The 22,513-nt window shown below is 45.3% G+C and overlaps 1 protein-coding gene across 8 annotated transcripts; it reads left to right on the top strand.

The window, feature by feature from the left end:
• The first annotated feature begins 16 nt into the window (after positions 1-16).
• Positions 17-20,717, top strand: LOC118528707 (uncharacterized). Of its 8 annotated transcripts, none has more exons than XM_078061193.1 (7): positions 17-83; positions 2,616-2,744; positions 2,863-2,985; positions 5,100-5,276; positions 11,418-11,538; positions 11,774-11,866; positions 16,291-20,717. In XM_078061193.1, the coding sequence occupies exons 4-7, from the start codon at positions 5,262-5,264 to the stop codon at positions 18,084-18,086; spliced, it is 2,025 nt and encodes a 674-aa protein (XP_077917319.1). In that variant the 5' UTR covers positions 17-83; positions 2,616-2,744; positions 2,863-2,985; positions 5,100-5,261; the 3' UTR covers positions 18,087-20,717. The 8 variants fall into 8 exon arrangements, with proteins under 8 accessions (XP_077917319.1, XP_035937201.1, XP_035937191.1 ...); XM_036081298.2 differs by having other exon boundaries at positions 37-83; positions 2,640-2,744; XM_078061192.1 differs by lacking the exon at positions 17-83 and adding an exon at positions 103-210 and having other exon boundaries at positions 818-2,744.
• The last annotated feature ends 1,796 nt before the right edge of the window (positions 20,718-22,513 follow it).

The raw sequence follows: 22,513 nt of genomic DNA, 5'->3' as shown, positions 1-22,513 counted from the left end.
CGGGAGTCTGGGAAATGTAGTTCCGCGCGCGCACTTCCGCGGTCAGCAGCGTGAGTCCCGGCGCCGCGGGCCGGAGCAGGAGGGTGTGTGCGGCGGGGGGCGGGGCGGCGAGGCTGCGGGGCTGGGGTGGCCTCGGTGTCCGTGCGGCCCCGTGGTGACCCCGGCGCACGCGCGAACTGGCTCGGGAGCCGGGTGCGTCGAGGGTGCGGGGTGAGTCCGGGGACGGCCCCGCGGCACAGGCGCCGGTTCCGGCCGGGCGGGGCGGTCTTGGGGCTGCGTTTAGGGGACGGGGTGAGTAGAGACGGGGCGAGTGTGGGGGGCCGCCTGTAGTGGCCGTGATGAGGACCCGAGGGAGGTCGTGGAGCCGGGGGCAAGACACTGGCGTGTCTGTGATCCATCAGTGTGATCTGGGGCTGGGAACGGGACGAATGGTCGTTAGCGAGTTGGGGGGCTCTGGAGTGATTCTGTTGGAAGGGGCTGTGGGCGGAGGCCTAGACTGGAGGCGGGGGCCGGGATGGGGGTGCGGGAGCCGCTGGAGGCTGCCCTCCGAGTGTGGGAGAGGGTGAGGGTGCCGTCGGGGATGCAGCTTGAGGGCGGCTTTGCCGGAAAAACGGACTCTGGTGACCGGTGATTGAGGTGCCTTTGGGTTGGCAAGTGGTGAGGCCTTTGTGGGGAGTCCGTTTTGGGGGTGTTTAGAGGGCTCAGGATTGGTGGACCGAGGGTTTCATTGACTGGAAGGCCTGTTGGTTCGTGACAGTGTTGGATTTCACGGACGCAGGAAGGTTGAGAAATCTCCCCCACTCCCCCTGTGTTCCAGGAAAGACCTCGCTGCAGAGAACCGCCTTGCCCGGATGACCCCGTAACACATGCCCCCTTGTTGGCCTATGACAAGGCCAGGTGCCAGTCCTCCAAACTCTCATCCTGTGCCTCATCAGCGGCTAGCTGGACTGTAGTCCCTGCTGATCAATGGGTTTGACAAGGGGTCTGGATGCAAGCTGATTGGTGACCTATTGGGAGTTGTGAATGAGCGGACAGTGGGGGTAGGAATTGGAGGTACCAGCCTATTGGTGTTAATGCAGAGCTGGTGGCCCTTTTGGGTGATGATTAGGAGGACTGTAGGGGTGTTAGTGAATGGTGGGTGAGCATGGGGTAGATTAGAAAATGGGGTCTCATGGAAATGAATGGTTAGGGCCCCTGTATGATTAGGGATTGGCCATCCCTTGGGTGTAGTGATGGGGGCTAGCAAGCCTGAGGGGGCTCCGTGAGAACAGTGACTGGGGCACTTTTAGGGTGAGTGGATGGGTAACTGTAGGAAGGAGTTGGGACTCTGTGTTTAGGATTTCACTGACTCCACTTCTAGTCAACAAATAGAATAAACTCTGTCAAGATTATTGGGTGGGAGTGTGGGGGATCCAGTGATGGGTTTCGTGGCGTCAGTGTCGAGAAGCTAGTGGGAATCAGTGATGAGAGGCTGACCATGGCTGGTGTTTGGGGCTGAGTGAGGAAGAGCCTGGAATGATCAGGAATCAAGGGTCCTGTAGATACCTGATTGGGGGTGGGGCTGTGGAGAGACTTTGGATTTCATTGATGGATGCACTTCTGTGTCACCTGGGGGTTGATGATTGGGGGCTTTGCTAGAGGAGTCCCTGGGGATGTGTATGTGTAACTGAAGGTCCAGGAGGGACGCCTGTAAAGTCAGCAGTCAGGGTCCTGGTGGGATGAGGGGCAAGTGGGGGAAGTGATAGGCTTGGCGCTCGGTGACTGTGTGGTCTGGAGACTTGTGAGGGCTCTGTTGTGGTCAGTGAATGAGGGGCTGGAGAATTCTCAGGTGGTCAGTGTGGGTAAGTGGGAGCCTCTGAGTGCTGAAGTTCTGTCCATGGGCTGGGGTGGCAGGGGGGTTCAGTCATTCTGTGGGGACTTATGTGTGATTGAGGCCATCTTTGGTGATAGGACCTCTGTGAGTTGTGTTTGTGGGTTTGGGTGGGTCCCAATGAGTGTTGGTCACGCATTGGCCCAGGCGAGACTCTCACATAGTGACTTCTGTTGAATGACATACTCTTTTTTGTTCTTTGGTTCTTCTCAGCCAGCACGTCACGTTGTTGGTTTGTGATGGCTCCTTTTACTGGAATATTTCCTTATGTTCTCAGTGACCCCATTGGCCGTAAGGCCTCCCCCTTGCTGGCTGAGCCCCTGTGTCCTCCTCCATCCCTGAAGCACCTTCAGCTCTGTCTAGCTCCAGCCCTCTTGAATGTAGTGCCCTGTGATGGGCCTGGTCTTCCTGCAGCCGTCCGCTTCCTGCTCACTGTCTGCACAGGGCATGGGCTCGGCTGACTGAGCTGTGTAGGCTGTGAGCACAGCCTTGTCTCATCTCTTTCCAGCCCTCAGCCCAACTTGGGGTGGGTTGTAACTGCCTCGAGGGGCTGGTGTTCTGGCTCTGCTCTTGTCAGCTGCCCTGGGGCAGAACCCGGCAGCTGGCTAACGTCTGGGCATAATTTTCTCTCTCATCTGTGGCTGACTTTTCACTATATCCATTGGGACATTGGAGACCCCCCTCCCCTGCGCTTGAATGAAGCAGTGCCTTTAGACCAAGCGCTCTTGCTGTCCCTCTGGTACAGGTGCCGCACCCTCTCTCTGTTCAGCTTATTTTCTGGAAAGCTGCCTGCTGGCCCGTCCACCATGCTCGGGCTTCCTCGCTAGCCTGTCAGCTGCGGAGACAAAGCTCAGCAGCCATTCCTGGACCCCAGGTACAGACCACCAGTGCTGGACAAATCTCCGTTGGCAGGACTGCTATGAGAGGTGGAATTTGTCCCTCTTGTTCCCAAGTTGACTGGGTACTGTGATTTTTTGGACATTTCTTTTCAGGTATGTTCTTAGGAAGGAAATAACATCTCTGTGCGATTTCATGCCTCTGAAGTCCCTGGCTCTTGTCTCCTCTCTGGTTGAATGTAAGTGACCTGGTCCATGAGCAGTGAAGGAATTCAAGGTGTAAGTATGTGTATGCATCAAGATTTAGTATTTTTTGTTTATTATACTTACCTGAAATCTTAGTTTTGTTTTTTCCAATAATTCTGCCTAAGGTATCTGTTATGTAGTTTACAATCTCTTAAAAAGTTTTTAAAATAGCAGTTGTACTCAGTTATCTGGTTATTTGGCCTCTTGGGGAAATAATTAAATCCAAATCAGCCAACCCAAAAATCTCTTCGCCAAAGCAGAAGAAAAAGAAAAACAGTTTTATTGTTGCATAAAAATTAAACTTGAAACAAGAATGCACTGAGCTTTGCAGGCAACATGCTGAAGAGACTGCAGAGACAGAAATCTCACTGTTCCCTGCAGTCAGGCGGGTACACCCATTACACACCCATTCTCAAGATAAAGGATAATCTGTTACACACAGTTCTTACTACACTTTCCTGGTACTTGGGGTGGCCATTGTGTTAGCTTTCGCCTTTGTCCAAAGGAAAAATAGCCTTCTCATATCTTTGTGATTGAGGGTGGTTTTATACCTGGGAGCCAGGTGCCAAAGTCAGGCACTTGGTTAGGGTCCTGCCCTTCCTGAGACTCGGAAGTAGGGCGCCTATCCTCCTGGATGCCATCAAAGAGATAGCTCCTGGGTCCTTAAGAAAGACATTTTGGGTGGTAAACTAGATAAGGCTTATTAGCATTAGAAAAGATTTACACACATTTCAAAGGGGCAGAGAAAGAATGTACAATTACGGGTTTTCTGAAGTAAGTGCTTTTTGAATAGGAGTCGGGGGAGTCTCCCTTTTTTGCATGAGGGAAAATTAATTTTTTTTCTTACTTTTATTTTGTGTGCCGCTGATGGCCTCTGAGCTTATAGTCCCCTAGAGGTGTTAGCTGCTCTCCTGCATGCTCTGGGAAGGGCAGGAAGGGGCACCAGGGCCAACAATGTGGACCCTGTGGAACCACTGGACAGCCCTGTGTCCCACCACCCCTTCAAGCATCTCCTCCAGTCAAGGATCAGAGACCCTCAGAAAGAAGCAGATTGGAGCAGTGTCTTTGGGATATGGAGGGGGCTGGGAGATGAGGAAGCGCAGCCCTTCACTCATCAGGAATTTTTTTTTTTTTAAGATTTTATTTACTTATTTGACAGAGAGAGACACAGCGAGAGAGGGAACACAAGCAGGGGGAGTGGGAGAGGGAGAAGCAGGCTTCCCACTGAGCAGGGAGCCTGATGCGGGGCTCGATCCCAGGACCTGAGCCGAAGGCAGACGCTTAACGACTGAGCCACCCAGGCGCCCCTCATCAGGGATTTTGATCCGCTTCCATTACTCCTTGGAAATGAGGCCTGGCTGTTCCTGCTGGCTTCTGAGGGAAAGGCACAAACCCACACACGAGTCTCCCCCAGTACCTCTCTTCTTTTCACTGTTTCTGTTGGCTCCTCTTATTGAGGCTTGCTTTTTGCTCTCCGGCTGATTTTGGAGTTGAGCGCCAACACCCCAGTCTATCATCATCTTGATCTAAGAGCCATCATCTGTTTACCATCCTGCTCAGAAATGGGTTGCCTCTTGGGGTGCCTGGGTCTGCCTTCGGCTCAGGTCATGATCCCAGGGTCCTGGGATTGAGTCCTGCATCGGGCTCCCTGCTCAGCAGGGAATCTGCTTCTCCCTCTGCCTTTTCCCTGGCTTGTGCTCTCTCTTGCTTGCGCTCTCTGTCTCTCTCTCTCTCAAATAAATAAATAAAATCTTTAAAAAAATAGCTTTATAAAAAAAAAGAAACGAGTTGCATCTTACTCTATAGAACCTGTACCAGTAAGTTCATTTAAATGCTCTCTGAAAATACTGCTGCAGAATGAGTGAGCCAAGGTTCTATTTCTGGAGAGCGTCTTGGTGTGATGATGCTCCTCCGGAGATGTGTGGCTGAACTGGTGAGGCGAGTGGCTTGAATCTGGCATTGATAGGTGGGACCCAGGGACTGCAGAGTGTCGCGTGGTGCCGGCCTGACCTGACACAGACTTGCCAGGAGCTCCTCTTGCATCTGCTGCTTACCTCCCAGCCCTGATTCGAGTTGTTCGATTTCCCAGTAAGAGAGAACCCAGATTAGTGACATCATCTAAAATAAAATTCCCACTGTATCTCCAGGCCATGACTGAGGAACGAGAAAACTCGAGCGAGATAAGAAAGAAGAGGCCTCAGAACTAGGGGTGCTCTCTTAGTTTTCAGACATTTGACCAGAAGCCTCTCTCCAGAGCATCAGGACAGAGAGGAGTCACAGAACGGAGCCGATTTTCCAAGCCGCAGAAAATGATCAAGTCACAGGTGAGTTCTTTGTTCTCCAACAGTATTTTTCTGTAGGCATGACAAGACTTATGGGAAAGCTCTTAAATACATTTAAATCATACTCAGAAACAAACTTGGGAAAGAAGGTGTCAGAGAACAAGGTGGATTATGGAATCACACAAAAGTCTTACAGTCGAAGCACAGATATATAGGAAATAAGGTACTTCGTTGCCAGAGGAGAGGTGCAGGCTGTCCTCAGATATACCCGGAAGCGGACATGGGAAGGGAAACGGTAGTATTACGTGGTTTCTTCTGACAAAAAGCAGACCAGCTACTCAGTAGAAGCAGACATTTGCTAATGATTGCTTACAGTGAAGACATTTGGATAGCTGTTTATATGGATGATACAGTGGACAAAGTCCTACTAAATAGCGGCCCTATGATACATAAACCCTGCAATAAAGGAACTTATTTCCCAGTGCTATTTCTTACAGAGTTCCTCAGTTTGAACTAAGGGCATGAATCTAAGGTAAAATTCAGAACACATAGTTTGCTACAGGACCAAACCAGTGGGCCTGGACCACCCGTCTTATCTATATTCTAGTATTAGGAAAGAAACCTAAGTCATCTGGCAGAATTGATCATTAAAAACCTTCAAATGGCCCCCATAAATATTCCCTCAGTTGGAATTTTGGATACGTTTTAGGTAGACATGTTTTTGCTTCTGTTGGCAAAAGCTGGGCATGGGAGTATCTGCCTTTAGTCTTTTTACTTTTTTGACTTAATGGAGAGTGTCACGATGGTTGGGGAACAACATCAGCAGCGCAATCCCAGAGGACACGTGGTTCTCCTAGAAGAAAAGGAATTACAGAGGGGACCCCCATCAGGACCTGCTCTAGTCCACAGCTAGGTTAACACGGCCCCCAGTGTGGGCGCTTCTGCCCTGAGGTTTTTAGTCCAGTCTGGATAATGCGGTTTTAGAGGGACTGCTTGGGGCATTTCCTTCCAAATCACTTTGTCCAGGACCTCAGATTATTAGTCCACACTTTGTTAGATGTGGGCACCATCTGGGCATGTTTGGCCTGGAAAGTGCAGGAGCAGAGTCTGTCCTCTGCTGTCTCCCCATCAGCCCGTCAGGAAGGCATCTTTGTTGCCCCAACAGTCAGTCTAAACCCAGAGCATCCCCATGAGCTTGCAAAGGCAGCACTAGAAAGTTGTTTCTTTTGGTTTTTCTTTTTTCCAGTAGGAGGGGAAAGCTTTCAGGAGTAAGTCCAAAAAACAAAGATCATTCGTGTCCTCCAACCCCATGCTTCCCCAGGTGCTAGCTTTATTTTGTTTTTGTTTTTGTTTTTCTGTTGTTAGTATCAGTGTGTCCCATTTAGTAATCAGAACTTTTTAAAAGTTCATCTCCTGTTTTCATCCAGACCCTTTGTCTGGAAAGATTGTATGCAAGAAGGACAAATACTATGTAGCTTAACCAGAAAGATGCATCATGTTTAGGATTTGGCTGCTAGGGGCACTTGGGTGGCTCAGTCGATTAAGCGTCCACCTTCGGCTCAGGTCATGATCCCAGGGTCCTGGGATCGAGCCCCGCATCGGGCTCCCTGCTCAACAGGGAATCTGCTTCTCCCTCTCCCTCTGCCCCTCCCTCCCCACTCATGCGCGCTCACTCTCTCTCTCAATTAAATAAATAAAATCTTTAAAAAAAATCAAGCTTATTAGGAACAGATCTTACTTGTATTCAAATGTGTCATCCTGCAGGAGGGTTCGTTTTACCTGCCAGTCTGGGGCTCACCTGGGGCACGAGCTAGAGCCCACGAGGCAGGTTCAGTCTTCCATATACCTGCTGTCACGGCCCTGGCTGTGGCCGCTGCTGTCTGGGCTTAGGGACGAAGGCTGGCCAGAGTGTACATAGGCAGTAAGTCCACACCGATAGCACATTCAGCAGTGAGGACCAGAATACTAGTCCTCTCGTGCCACATCGGTGTGGGGAAGGGCAGCTTGCCCTGGGAGGCCAGTCACGTAAAGCCTTCGGTTTACCTGTGCTTGGGCCTTAACCAGGAGCTTGACTCCTCATGAGTTTTCAGACGTGTAAGCAACATCACAGTCAGGACTTGGAACGGGTCCAGGTCTCCAGAGACATTCCCTGAGTCTCGCCTTCATGCGTCCTGCAGTCCTGGCAACAACAGCTCTGCTCTCTGTCGCTGCAGTTCTGCCTTTTCTGGAATGTTGGAGAATGGAATCACACATATATACCCTTTTGATACTGGCCTTTTTCACTTAAATCTTTGAGATTCATCCATGTTTGAATCAGTAGTCTGTTCCTTTTATTGCTGAGTCACGGAACAGTAACCCATCACATGAACACACCAGTTTGCTCGTCCTTTCACTTTTGAAGGACATCTTGGTTGCTCAGGCTTTTAGCAGTTGTGTTCATCTGCATACAGGTTTGAACATAAACCTTGAGGTGAGCAGAAGTTCTCCGTGTACTTGGGCAGGTATGTGGGAGTAGGATTGCTGGGTTGTGTGGTAATTCTGCATTCAGCTTTATGGGAAGCTGCCAAAACCTCTTCCAAGGTCGCTGCGTTCCCACCTTCAGTGCATGAGAGTTGGAATTGCTGTGCATTTGTCACTTTTTATGTGGGTTTTTTAAATTAATTTCAGCACTTCTAATAGGTATGTAGTACCGTCTCATTATAGTTTTAATTCACATTTACCTATTGACAAATGATGCTGAACATCTTTTTGTATGTTTATTTTTTATCTGTATATCTCCTTTGGTGAAGTGTGTGTTAAGATCTTTTGCTCATCTTTCTTGTTTGTTTGTTTTTTAAATAAGAGGGGTTTTGTTCATTTTAATTCCAGTGTCATTAACATGCAGTGTTGTATTAGTTTCGGGCGTGCAGTATAGGGATTCAACACTCCCACACATCACTCCGTGCTCCTCACGGTAAGTGTACGCCTAGTCCCCTGGACCTGGTTCACTCCTCCCCACCCTCCTCCCCTCTGCTAAACACCAGTGCTCTGTAGTTAAGTCTGTTTCTTGGATTGTTTCTCCTTTTTTTTCCTTTGCTCATTTGTTTAGTTTCTTCAATTCCACATAAGAGTGAAATCAGATGGTATCTGTCTTTCTCTGACCGACTTAATTCACTTAGCATTATACTCTCTAGGTCCATCCACGTCATTGCAAATGGCAAGATTTCATTTTTTTTTTTAAGTTTTTTTTTTTTTAAAGATTTTATTTATTTATTTGAGAGAGAGAATGAGAGACAGAGAGCATGAGAGGGAAGAGGGTCAGAGGGAGAAGCAGACTCCCCGCTGAGCAGGGAGCCCGATGCGGGACTCGATCCCGGGACTCCAGGATCATGACCTGAGCCGAAGGCAGTCGCTTAACCAACTGAGCCGCCCAGGCGCCTCATTCTTTTTTTGGTTGGTAATATTCCATTGTGTGTACACACCACATCTTTATCCATGCGTAAGTCCGTGGGCATTCTGGCTGCTTCCAGATCTTGGCTGTTGTAGATAATGCTCCTGTAACAGGGGTGCATGTATCCTTTGAAGTATTGATTTTGTATCTTTGGGTAAATACCCAGTAGCCCAATTGCTGGGTTGTAGGGCAGCTCTATTTTTAACTTTTTGAGGAACCTCCATACTGTTCTCCAGAGTGGCTACACCAGCTTGCATTCCCACCAACAGTGTAGGAGGGTTCCCCTTTCTCTGCGCCCTCCCCAACACCTGTTGTTTCCAGACTTGTTAATTTCAGCCATTCTGACCGGTGTGAGGTGATACCTCATTTGGTTTTGATTTGCATTTCCCTGATGGCAAGTGATGTGGAGCATCTTTTCATGTCTGTTGGCCATCTGGATGTTGTCTTTGGAGAAATGTCTGTTTATGTCTTCTGCTCATTTTTAAATTAGATTATTTGTTTTTTGGGGTATTGAGTTGTATCAGTTCTTTATATATTTTAGGTACTAACCCTTTATCGGATATGTCACTTGCAAATATCTTCTCCCATTCTGTAGGTTAGCTTTCAGTTTTGGTGATTTTTTCCTTCACTTTGCAGAAGCTTTTTATTTTTATGAAGTTCCAATAGTTTATTTTTGCTTATATTTCCCTTCCTTCAAGAGATGCCTATTTTTTAATTGAATTGTTTTCTTATTGTTGAGTGTCAAGAATTCTTTATTCTGGGGGCGCCTGGGTGGCTCAGTCAGTTAAGCGGCTGCCTTTGGCTCAGGTCATGGTCTCAGGGTTCTGGGATCGAGCCCCACGTCAGGCTCCCTGCTTAGCAGAGAGTCTGTTTCTCTCTCTGCCCCTCCTCTTGCTCATGCTCTCTCTCTTTCTCTATCAAATAAATCAATAAAATCTTAAAAAAAAAAAGAATTCTTTATTCTGGATGTAAGTGGTCTGTCAGATTAGTGATTTTCAAATATTTTCTCATAGTCTGTGCCTTGTCTTTTCTTTCTCTTTTTTTTAAAACTTTTTTTTTTTAAGATTTTATTTATTTTTTGACAGAGAGAGACAGCAAGAGAGGGAACACAAGCAGGGGGAGTGGGAGAGGGAGAAGCAGGCTTCCCGCTGAGCAGGGAGCCCGATGCGGGGCTCGATCCCAGGACGCTGGGATCATGACCTGAGCTGAAGGCAGACGCTTAATGACTGAGCCACCCAGGCACCCCGTCTTTTCTTTCTCTTAACAGTGTCTTTCACATAGAAAAAAATTTTAATTTTGAAAAAGCCCATTTCATTGATTTTTTTTCTTAAGTTGATCATATGTTCAGTGTTATATCTAAAAACTTACTGCCAAACCCAGGATCATGCAGGTTTTTTTCCTAGAGCTTTATAGTTTTATGTTTTCCATTTAGGTCTGTGATCCACTTTGAATTAATTTTTATATAAGGTATGAGGTATGTGTTGAGGTTTATTCTTTTGCTTATGGGTATACAATTGTTCTAGCACCATTTGTTGAAAAACTCCTTTCTTCATGGAATCCTTTTGTCAAAATTCAACTGAGTATACTAAGGGGGGTGTAATTGTAAGCTGTTTGTTCTGTTCCATTCCTCTATGTATTTATCCTTTGACTAACACTAGGTTGTCTTAATTACTGTGGCTTTATAGGAAGTTGTGAAGTCAGGTAGGGTGAATCCCGCAACATTGTTCTTTTTCCACCTTGTTTTCACTTTGTAGCTCCTTTGCCTTTTGTCCCAAAACCCTCTATGTACTTTTTCCTGGCCTCTGTAACGCCTTCTTTCCTGGCCTGAAAAGACTGAAAAGTTTTAAGAACATGATTTTTATTTTACTCATCTTTATATTTTTGGCACCATTCACAGTTTGGGGAGCTCTGGTTGCTCCGTATGTGTGTCCCAGAGGATACGTGGAGGAGCTAGCTAGTTGTTACTACGTGGAAGCAGACGCGGAGGGAGGAGAGTGTTGTAGATGTGTAGTCGTGGTTTTGGTTTTGACAGTAACAGGAAAACAGGACTGTCATTCAGCAGGTAGGTGCCAGGCATGCTGGAGGTCTGACACTGCGTGGGGTTCGGCTAAGAATTGTCCCCACATACCAGTGGCACCTTCTTTGAGAAGGACTGTGCTTATTTAAACACAATGTATTCCAGTTTCTTAATGGATAGGTGGATGGATGGATGAGTGAATTCAAAATGATAAATAGCTTAATAACTTTTTGTTTCTCTCAAAGTATAATGAAGGTTAGGATATTATATGAGTTATCAATTGCTATGTAACAAATTACCCAAACTTCAGTGGCTGACAACATAAACATTTCTCTCACATTTTCTCTGGGTTAGAAGTTTGCCAGCCGTGCTCACATCTGGTTCCCGTTCAGGGTCTCACACAGCCCTGTAACGAAGACGTTGGGCCGGGCTGTGGTCCTCTCGGGGTGCAGCAGGGAGATGATCCCCTCCCAGGCTCAGTCACGTGGGAGTTAGCGGACCTCGGTGCCTCTCCACGTAGGCATCTCCACAGAACTGCCTCACCACGTGGCAGCTGGATTCTCCCCGAGAGAGCATGACAGGGCTCCCAAGATGGAGGTGGAAGTGAGTCAGTAAGGCCCGCCCACGTTCAGGAGGGGAGTTAGAGATGGGCGAGGCTGCCTCCCACGCTAGAGAAGAAAGCCTGTGTCCCGCCGTGAGTGCCACTGCAGCTTGAACAGTGATGACGCTTTTCCAGATCTCCTTTGAGGATGTGGCTGTGGGCTTCACGTTGGAGGAGTGGCAGCTACTCAACCCTTCTCAGAAGAGCTTGTACAGAGAGGTGATGCTGGAGAACTACAGCAATCTAGTTTTCTTGGGTAAGAATATTCGTATGTAAATAGTGTGTATCCAGTAACTGTGGGGCCTCTCAGATGTTTACTGATTTTGGATTTAAGTTTCAGATATCAAAAGATTCTTTGATGTCTAGACCCAATTGAAAGATTTTGGTTCACTTGCTTTGTTTTATAGCGTTCGTAGTAAATATTCTTCATATTTAAGAGTCCGTCAGCCCAAGGAATTGGGTCCAGGTTGTCTTATGTTTCTAATTAACAGGTTATCAAATTATCAAACCTGATGCGATTTTCAAGCTGGAGCACGAAGAGCCGTGGATAACAGACGAAGAAGTTCTAAATCAGAACTTTTCAGGTGAGAGGTCATCGGGTGCAAGCTGAATCACAGGTTTCTTTCTTTCTTTCTTTCTTTCTTTCTTTCTTTCTTTCTTTCGAGAGAGAGAGAGAGAGACACAGCGAGAGAGGGAACACAAGCAGGGGGAGTGGGAGAGGGAGAAGCAGGCTTCCCGCCGAGCAGGGAGCCCGATGCGGGGCTCGATCCCGGGACCCTGGATCATGACCTGAGCCAAAGGCAGACGTCTAACGACTGAGCCACCCAGGCGCCCTGAATCACAGGTTTCTGATGATAGGTTGTTTATAATGTTTTGAAAAGTTACTTTGAAATGTTATTTGTAAAACTGTGTGAAGTTCCTGCGTCTGTAGAGTTGGCTCAGGACTGGTGACCTGAGTTCTTCTGCATTTTAACGTGCTCTCTGTCCTGGTCTGTGCATCAGGATGTGCTCTTTGCACGAGCTCGTGATGGTACGTACCCCCTTCCCTGCACAGCGGACCTTGCTTTCTGGGACAAGGCTCCTCTTCCCAGCCTCCTCAGCTCCCTTCCTTCTCTCCTGCACTTCCACTCTGCAGGGGTAGGCTTCCTTCTTCCTCCTGAAGAGTTCAAAACTTTCTCCTGTCGCAGGGATGCCGACTGAGTCCTTTATTTTCTTTTCTCCCTCTAATTTGTCGGATTTCTGTTTTAAGCCCATAGAGAGTAGAAGGTGAATCCATGCATATAGAATAAAAACAGAACACTGTAAGCCTGATGAGGAGGCTCTGCCTCTCTCCCTCCTCTGTGCAGACTGAGCCCTTTGCGGTCAGCTCCTGGGTTCGTTTTGGTGCCTTGATGTTCATCTTCTCCAGGCTCCTCATTAACCCCCATGTGCCGTGTGATATTTTAACGACATTTATGTTGAAGAACCTCATGGTATGGCAACATCTTATCCATTTTTTTGTTTTTTGTTTTTAATTTCTGTGTCCAGAAGTCAGGGTTAACTCCATTAGAACTAGTTTCTTCCACGTGTCATACATTTTTCTCTGCACGTAGGCCTTTGATTATCGTATCCTTTCTCCACGTAGACACTATGCCTCTTCGGTTTTGCCCTTTTTCACCTCCAGTGAATGTTGACTCCCAGCCTTTCTGAAATCTCTGCCCACTTAGTGTTGTATTATAGGAACCCTGGCCCTGGTCAGGCGTTATCTGGAATTTTTCACCAATTTTTAACCAATTAGGTCTTAACGATTTTTTACTCACATATTAAGATGGCAAGTAACTTATTTTTCTCTTTTCCCTGTAGAATTTATGGTGTGTAATTATTAAATGTTTCATTAATTGAGTGTTGTGCGGCCAGGTAAGGCAGGACCTTTCTTGTTTATATTCTTTAGTGCAAAGGTCTACATCTAAGCAACTATCTCAGCTCACCTTAGGAAATATTTCAAATGATAGATGTCTAGGTACCATTCACATGGATGATTAGGTCTGGGTATGTGTACCTTAGAAAACACTGTCTGTGAAGTTAGATTTTTCTCTTCACCCATTAATTTAGAATGACTGCTATCCTGTGGAATGAGAGGAATTGAGTGAAAGAGTCGTGAAATAGCATTGCAGGAGCAGACAATTTTAACGTAGAAGAAAATGGAGAACTATATTTATTCAGTAATTCGGTATTTGAACACAAAGCATTTGTATTAAAATGCAAAGTTTTTTTTTTTAAAGATTTTATTTATTTATTCATTTGACAGAGAGAGATAGTGAGAGCAGGAACACAAGCAGGGGGAGTGGGAGAGGGAGAAGCAAGCTTCCCGCGGAGCAGGGAGCCCAATGAGGGGCTCGATCCCAGGATCCCGGAATCATGACCCGAGCCGAAGGCAGACGCTTAACGACTGAGCCACCCAGGTGCCCCTTAAAATGCAAAGTTTTTTTTATCAAGATTAATGATACAGAAAGGAACTTCTTTAGAAATCCAGTTGTGAGTGCACAGTGTTTATCCTACATGTATTGAGGACTTGCTCCCTGCATGCATTGGGGTTACATCAGTGAGAAATACAAACCTCTTCCCTGCCCTCACGGTCTACATTCTAGTGGGGGACGCAGAAGTAAGGTGATTACCTATTTGATAAGTGCTATGAAGGAAATAAACGAGATGTTGTTAGGATGACCTTGAAATGATTTTTACACTTGAATGAGCCATGCCGAAAGCTGGGAAGAGCATGCCAAATAAAAGGAACAGCCATTGCCAAGGTCCTGAGGCAGAAAAGGGCTTTGAGATCAAAGGGATGAGAAGGAATTCATGTGGTGGAGCAGCAGTGAGCAAGAGTGTGTGAGAGGAAGTCAGAGAGGTTGGAAAGACCGGGGCATGCTAGGGCATGTGAGCCATGGCAAAAGCTTGCATTTATCAAAGGGTTTTTTTTTTAAGCAAGGGGGTAAAAAGCCTGATCACATTTTTTAAAGCTCACTGGCTCTCTGGAGACTAGAATTGGGAGGGAGCAAGGCTGGAAGTAGGAATATTAGTTTGAAAACTAAAGTGAAATGCAGGCAGTATGGACCGGAGTGTGACAGAGAGAAGTGGGTTCACCTGTGCCTGGCCCTGCATAATACCAGTCGGAGACAACCTACTCGTTTTCCAAAATGACAAGATTTTTTTTTCTTTTCTTTTTTTTTTTTTTGGAGAGAGAGAGGGGGTGGGGTGCAGAGAGAGAGAGAGAGAGGGAGAAACGGAATCCCAAGCAGACTCCCTGTTGAGCACAGAGCCTGACACGGGGTCAGATCCCAAGATCCTGAGATTGCACCCTGAGGTGAAACCAAGAGTCGGACGTTCAACTGACTGAGCCTCACAGGCGCCTCAAGATTTTTTTATTTCTTAAATATTTTTTGATAGTTGAACTACTTGAATATTATTTTATATTATTTGTTAACTTGTATATATATTAATTTTATTTCTTGTTTTGATTTTAATTTAAAATTTTCATTTCTTTACTCAGATTTCATGAAACCATTTTTTATGAACTGTTCAGCTGGTCATGCTTACATGTCTACATATGACTCTTGCTTTTTTTTATTTTTTTATTTTTTTTATTTTTTAATGCTTTTTTAAAAAAATATTTTATTTATTTATTTGAAAGAGACAACACGAGTGGGGGCAGGGAGAGAGGGACAAGCAGACTCCTCTGGGGAGCCCGATGCGGGGCTCGATCCCAGGACCCTGGGATCATGACCTGGGCCAAAGGCAGGCGCTTGACCGACTGAGCCACCCAGGCGCCCCATGACTCTTGCTTTTAATCTCTAAACTTTTTCTCAGTCTTTTTCATCTCAATGAATAGTATTAATACCTCTACTCACTTAAGCTCAAAATATTGAGTCCTTTTATTCTTTATATCAGCAACTCTAGTTGGTCCTTTTTCTGAAATTCTGATATGTCTGAGCATTAGATAAGTCTCCCACACACACCAAAAAAAAAAAAAAAATCCTGCAGAAAAGAAGTAGTTGCCTTATATTTGAGGTCTCGCCAAATCTTTTGACTTGCAGGGTACCCCCTGGGAATATTACCTCACAATTACTAGTAAAGAATATTGTAAAGTAAACAAACCTTCACTTTAAAATATCCAATAAATGATCATGTTGTGGAAATCACAAACAGTTGTACTTACTGGGTAACAGAGAGTCTGTCCTAATGTGTTATACAGAGAGTTCTTGTGGTTTGGAATGATTTTCATGGGTAGGATTACATGTAGATTCATTATATAGATTATAGACTCTTAAAATGTCAAAAAAACCTAAATAAAACTGTCGATGCTGGCTATCAAGAAATAGCCTTGATGGTGAAGTCAGTGATTCAGGTGACAATCTTGAATGAGAATGTACTTTAAATGTAACGATCGTACAGGAACCTAATGTTTCTCATCTTTCGGATGAAAGCTTGATATCCTGTATTAGCTCTGTATTCAGTGTTTCTTCCTTCGTAGGATTCAGCAGTGTATACCAGTCTTGCTCTTTGTGTGCTGGTTGTTGCTAGTGTTCGCTGAATCATGAGGCCTCTGACTCGGGGGTGTTACCTGTGGTCTTCCCTTGTCTTCCCTCTGGACATACGGCAGATAATCGGATTGTTGTTGAATGAGGAAATTAATCACTCCAGTATTTGAGCATAAATTGCTCATGATCACTGCTCCTTGAGTGTATTTCATCTTTTCTAATTTAAAAGTTCATGTTTCTAAACATTTGTAACTTTTAAATGTTTTCATTTCTGTTAAAAAAATTTTTTAAGTTTTTATTTAAATTCCAGTTAGTTAACATACAGTATCTGTCAAAATTTCTAATGTCCAGTAAGTAGACATTATATTTGGGAGGGTTTGTTTTGTTTTGTTTTGTTTTGTTTTAATTGGGATCCTAGGCTCCATTTCAGTTTTATTCAATGAGTCTAATCATTGGGGGATTTACACAGTATGATTCATTTTTTTCCTTTTTAGAAGAAGTCTGGCTAGATAACAGTCTCAAAATGTGGCACCAGGATAATCAAGACAAGCTTAGAAGTATGGAGAGAGGCCATGAATATGATGTTTTTAGGAAAATATTTCATTCAAGCATTAACTTTGTTCATTTAGGAATGAGACCCCATAAATGTGGCACAGGTGAAAAAAGTCTGAAACATCCTTTTGAGTTTCTTATTCCAAAAAATAACCATGGAAGAAAGAAACTTGATGAGCTCAATAAGAAATATTTATTGTATGTCAAAGCTGATAGAACCCATGGTGAAATACCATACTGTGATTGCAGTAAATGTAGGAAGGCTAGCAGGACAGGGTCGTGGCCCATTGCAAACCGTAGAACGCACACAGGAGTCCATTTATGCATGGAGTGCGGCAGCGTTTTCAGTAAGAAGTCACAGCTCATCATACACCAGCGGACGCACACGGGAGAGAAGCCCTATGGATGCAGCGAATGCGGGAAAGCCTTCTCCCAGAAGTCACTGCTCACTATTCATCAAAGGACTCATTCAGGAGAAAAACCATATGGATGTGGTGAATGTCAGAAAGCTTTCAGTAGGAAGTCCCTGCTCATTTTACACCAGAGGACGCACACGGGAGAGAAGCCCTATGGATGCAGTGAGTGTGGGAAAGCCTTCAGCAGGAAGTCGCAGCTCAAGAGACATCAGAGAACCCACACAGTCGAGAAGCCCTACGGCTGCAGTGACTGTGGGAAAGCCTTCTCCCAGAAGTTAAAGCTCATTACCCATCAGAGAACCCACACAGGAGAGAAGCCCTATAAATGTAGTGATTGTGGGAAAGCCTTCTTCTGGAAGTCACAGCTGATTACTCATCAGAGGACTCACACGGGGAAGAAACCATACGCATGTAACGAGTGCACAAAAGCCTTCAGCAGGAACTCGCTGCTCATCAGACATCAGAGGATCCACACAGGGGAGAAACCCTATGAGTGCAGCGAGTGTGGGGAAGCCTTCATCAGAAAGCCACAGCTTATCAAGCATCAACTAACTCACACGGGAGAGAAGAACTACCAGTGCGCTGATTGTGAAGAAGCATTCTTTAAGAAGTCAGAGCTAATCAGACATCAGAAGACTCACTTAGGGGAGAAACCCTACGGATGTGTTGAATGTGGAAAAACCTTCTTTGGGAAGTCACAGCTCCTAACGCATCAGAGAACTCACACTGGAGAGAAACCGTATGAATGCAGTGAGTGTGGAAAGGCCTTCACCCAGAAGTCAAGCCTGATTTCACACCAGAGGACACACACAGGGGAGAAGCCCTATGAGTGCACGGAGTGTGGGAAGACCTTCAGTGAGAAGTCAAGCCTCATTCATCACCAGAGAACCCATACTGGAGAGAAACCCTTCGAATGTAGTGAATGTAGGAAAGCTTTTGCCTGGAAGCCACAGCTTCTTAGGCATCAAAGAATTCATACAGGGGAGAAACCCTATGAATGCAGTGAGTGTGGGAAGGCCTTTGTTCAGAAAGTGCAGCTCATTAAGCATCAGAGAAATCACACAGGAGAGAAAACCTATGGATGCAGTGATTGTGCAAAAGCCTTCTTTGAGAAGGCACAGCTCGTTATCCATCAGAGAATTCACACGGGAGAGAGACCCTATAAATGTGGTGAATGTGGGAAGTCTTTCACTAGAAAGTCTCACCTTATGAGGCATCAGAGAATTCATACAGGAGATAAATACTATGGGTGCAGTGAGTGTGGGACTGCTTTCGGCAGGAAGTCGCAGCTCATGATTCATCAGAGGACTCACGTCCTCTAGTAACCATGTGAATGCTGTGAACGTGGAACATTTACTGTCAGACGTCATGCCTTCTGACACGTCCGAGGACACACACACGGCAGGAACCCTGTCAGTGCACTGGGAAGGCAGGTCTCACCCAACAATTTGGAGAGAGGGAATTTGTTTAAGTAAACAGTGTAAGAGAGCCTTCTCCCAGAACACACAGCTTGTTACACATTAATGACTTAACATGGAAGTCTTGCCAGTATTGTGGTAGTACAGACCCTCGTAGTGAGAAGTGACAGCTCATTGTTAGAGGACCTACGCTTGAGGAGAAACTGGACTGTTGTAAAAAGCAAGTGAGAGGTTTCATCAAGAAAGGATAACTCACAGTACACTAGAGAATGCATACACAAAATACTGAAGAGTATGAATTAGAGATTTCAATAGGGAGAAGTCCTCATGTGAAGAATTTTGATAAGCATGATCCTGTTGAAGGAATTCTATAACATTGTGTTTGTTGTATGTAAGTTATAAAAAAAAGTTATTTTTAAAAGGTAGTTGTGTTTTAAGTGTGAAGACTTCTGCTTTCTGCTATGGTGGTACGGCAAGGACCAGATTACTCCCCTGCCTTCGACATCTAGAAACTGTAAAATGTATGTGAAAGAATAGTTTTGAGACCTATGGCAAGCAAAAGTTTGTGATCCCCGGCAGAAGGTGGACAGAGTGAGGTGAGCCCCACAACAGCCCAGCCTAGCGCCTGGTGGCAGCTCCCAGGCTGCTGTTCAGGGGAAAGGAACACGTGGTCTTGTTGAAGAGAGCTGCTGACGTGGCCTTTGGGGAGGCCACAGTAGCTAGAATTTGCAGGGAAAGGAGAAGAGGGAGCTTTCCAGAGAGAGGGCTGCAGAAATCTATGAGGAGTCCCCTTGAGTCTTTTGGCTTAGTGCTGATTTGCATGTGTGTGAAAGGAAAAGGCGTGCTGGAAAGCGGGCGGCAGAACAATTCCCAGAAGTCAGTGCCGGGCTGGGAATAAAGTTCCCACCAGCTGGATTGGAACAGCTTTGAACACATGGGGCATCGTTAGGATTCCCCGCAGAGTATGATCTTGTGAAGTAACTGACCCTAGATTAAAAGCTGCTCTGGACCCACAATGTCTGGCAGCTAAACACTTTCCTGACATGCAAAGAAATTATGAGAATACGACTTGTAACCAGGACAAAAATGAATCAGTAGAAAGAGACATAGAAGAGACTGGAGCACTTGGCATTGGACAAGGGTGTTCAAGCAGCTCTTTCGAATATAGAGGAAAATATGAACATGACAAGACCAGAATGGAAGGTGTATTTCAAAAAGCCCAAGTGGAACGTCTCAGGATGAAAACAGCAGTATCTGAAAATTAAAAAAACAATGACCAAAAAAACCAACTCTGGGTGAAATTAAGAACAGATGAGACATAGAAGAAGAAAAATTGATGAATTTAAGTAAGAATATAAACTGTCCAACTGATGAACAGAGAAAAAAAGCCTGGAAGAAAAGAGAGGAGGAGTCCTAGAAGGAGAGGACAGGGAAGAGAAGTAACAAAGTATCTGAATAAATAAGGGCTGAAATTGTTACCAATGGGATGAAAAGTGTCACTCCACATACTCAAGGAGTTCAAAGAACCCCAAACAAGATACATAAAAGAAATCCTGCTAATGGACATCATAGTCAAATGGATGAAGAACAGTTGTAAAGCGCCTCAGGAAAGAAAGGACACGCTCACAGAACAGAGTAGGACAGCTTGTTCCCGGGCAGAGACTGCTCGAGCCACAGGACAGTAGAGTGAGTGACCACTTCGGATTACTGAGGGAAAAAATAAAACCCCTGCAACCTGGCGTTTGTCTATTATCCATCAGAAATATCTTTCAAAAATTAAAGGGAAAAAAGAGACTTTCTCAGGAAAACAAAATCAAAGAGAATGTATTAGCCGTAGGCCTTCCTTCAGGAAAATTTAAGTAAGTTTGGGGGCAGCAGGAAAATAATCCTAGGTGGAAATGTGTATCTACAGGAAGAAATGAAGAGTTCTGGGAATGGTAAATATCTGGGTAAATATAAAAGATTTTTTTCTCATTTTAAAATCTTTTAAAAAGGTAATCGATTGCTTAAAGCCAAATAGTGACCATGTATTGTGGGTTATGATCTATTTAGAAGTAAATTATATAACAATAACAACACTTATGGATGAATTTTCTAAAATAGTTAAATAGACTGCATCATCTGAGTCAGAAATCTGCTTCCCCAGGGCTCAGGGTGACTTGTGTCCGTAGCATCTACTCAGTAGAGTTGACGTGTGATGGACCTGCATACATGCTGCTTGTTCCTGCTCCCGCTCCTCTCTCTGCACCCCAGGGGCTGCCCTCTAGGGTTTCTGCTGAGCTGCTAGATGAGCCGTGGGAGGAGAGAGGCTAGGGCATTCCTCCCTGCCCTCCCTACTGGGCCTTGGTTTGGGCAGAGTCTGTGCCTGCATGGCCACAGCTCCCGCCGGGCAGTCCTCCTCTGGGGCTGTCGACTCCGTTCTCAGTTCACGCCTCCCTCTCCTTGCTCTTCGGATGCTTCACCATCCCTAGTTGGTGTCCTTAATTCTGAACACATATCTGTAAATAGTCCCTCTATTAAATGTTCTTGAGTTAATATTTTGAGTGTACCCTTTGTTTTCTGTGCCGTGTTGAAGGATGAGCATTTAACAACATTTTGAGTGTGTCAGTTACTGGTGCGTGCGCCTCATGGGGCACAGACTGACGTCTGTCCAGATTTCCCACACTAAATGTCAGTATTTTCTCTTTTTTTTTAAACAATTCAGTAGCAATTATAACAAGTAACAAAGTTCTTTGTGTTTTTTGTTTTGTTTTGCTGCAAATGTAAATGCTCCACAGATTATCCTCTGCTGCGAATCCAGTGGTCTTGCAGTTATTACGAACACTTCTTCAGTAATAGGAACCAGAACATTTATGAAGTCTAATGCTACTCTAGATTAGCCAAGCAGTTTACAAAAACACATTGGCATTTATGTTCAATATGTATGGACAAGAAAAAAGATAACCAGGTCCTGAGTGAGGCAGAAAGGAATGATGCCTCATAGGTCCCAGTATGTCCTTTAGAAACACTGCTGTGCATACCCTCATTCCATATTCTGCTGCTTTTCTATATGATCCATGTACTCTGTAACCCATGGACAAGATTTCCATATCTGTAGTCGGAATTGCCAGAGTCTCTCTAAAGGCTCCACGCCAGTGCCCATCACCAACAGCATACCGTCTGGTGAAGTTAGAGGCGGTCAGGTTGAAGTAGACTACCAACGAGCCCCAACACAGCAGCCCCATCTGCTGTCATTTGTCAGATACCTCTTAGGAAGTTTACCTTTCTTTTCTTTCTTTTTTTTTTTTTAAAGATTTTATTTATTTATTTGACAGAGAGAGACACAGCAAGAAAGGGAACACAAGCAGGGGGAGTGGGAGAGGGAGAAGCAGGCTGCCCGCGGAGCAGGGAGCCCGATGTGGGGCTCGATCCCAGGATCCTGGGATCATGACCTGAGCCGAAGGCAGACGCTTAACGACTGAGCCACCCAGGCGCCCCGGAAGTTTACCTTTCTTTACCCTCTCTCACCTGGTCCTTTTCTCTTGGTACCCGGACGGCTTTTGAAGGGAAAGAATTGCCATCAGGCCACACAGCTGCATTTTCTCTCCAGGTGCTTTTGCATTTCAGTATGCATTTTGAAGAAGCTTTTTCATGCAGGTCTTCCATTTTGTATAACCCCGAAAGATACCATTCACAATATAGTCTGTGCCAGTAAACTCGTGTTTTTCTCTGGTCCTGTCTTTAGCGAATTAGCTAGCCAATGAAATCAGTGGACGTAATTGGAATACAGCACTGTTACCTGTAATGGTTTCTCTGTAATAGGACTGTGTGCTGTGTGATAGCAAAATGGTTTGCACCAGCACAACTCTCCCCTGGCCCCCTGTATTTGTCACAAAGTGAAGGGAAAGGCCGTGCTCACTCTCAGCTTAGAAAACTTTATCTCACGATGTCTGTCTGCAGCTTAGAAGCAGGCAATGTGACATCTCATGACCAGCTCACAAGGATGACAAGTAACTGTGTTACAGGGTTCCCCATCTGTGGATCAGGTGATGCTTATCTTATCATTGTTTATTTCCTTTGTGGGGTCTTCGCAATTTAGATCAGTCATTACTCATTGTATCCAGGTAGTCTTGACATCTTGTCATAGAGGCTGTTACTTTCAGAATTCTAAGATTAAATAAAGCAGGGAACACCAACTTTATTGAATACTTAAATCATTATACTTAGGTATTTTACAACACCTACATCATTAGAAATTCCCAACAAAGAGAGTGTAGCTATAGAAGCAGTCACTGGTAGGATGAAGGGAGAATGCAAGTGAAGTGACATTTGTAATTTGAGGTTCTCATTTA

This window comes from Halichoerus grypus, chromosome 13, assembly GCF_964656455.1.
Source record: "Halichoerus grypus chromosome 13, mHalGry1.hap1.1, whole genome shotgun sequence".
Classification (NCBI taxonomy): Eukaryota; Metazoa; Chordata; class Mammalia; order Carnivora; family Phocidae; genus Halichoerus; species Halichoerus grypus.
This window is presented reverse-complemented; position numbering and strand designations above follow the sequence as displayed.

Bases quoted from the DNA above. Each gene is read 5' to 3' on its own strand.
- LOC118528707 (XM_078061193.1), top strand. The intron at 11,539-11,773 runs GTAAGAATATTC...TCTAATTAACAG, and splicing joins CAGCAATCTAGTTTTCTTGG to GTTATCAAATTATCAAACCT. The intron at 11,867-16,290 runs GTGAGAGGTCAT...TTTCCTTTTTAG, and splicing joins TCTAAATCAGAACTTTTCAG to AAGAAGTCTGGCTAGATAAC.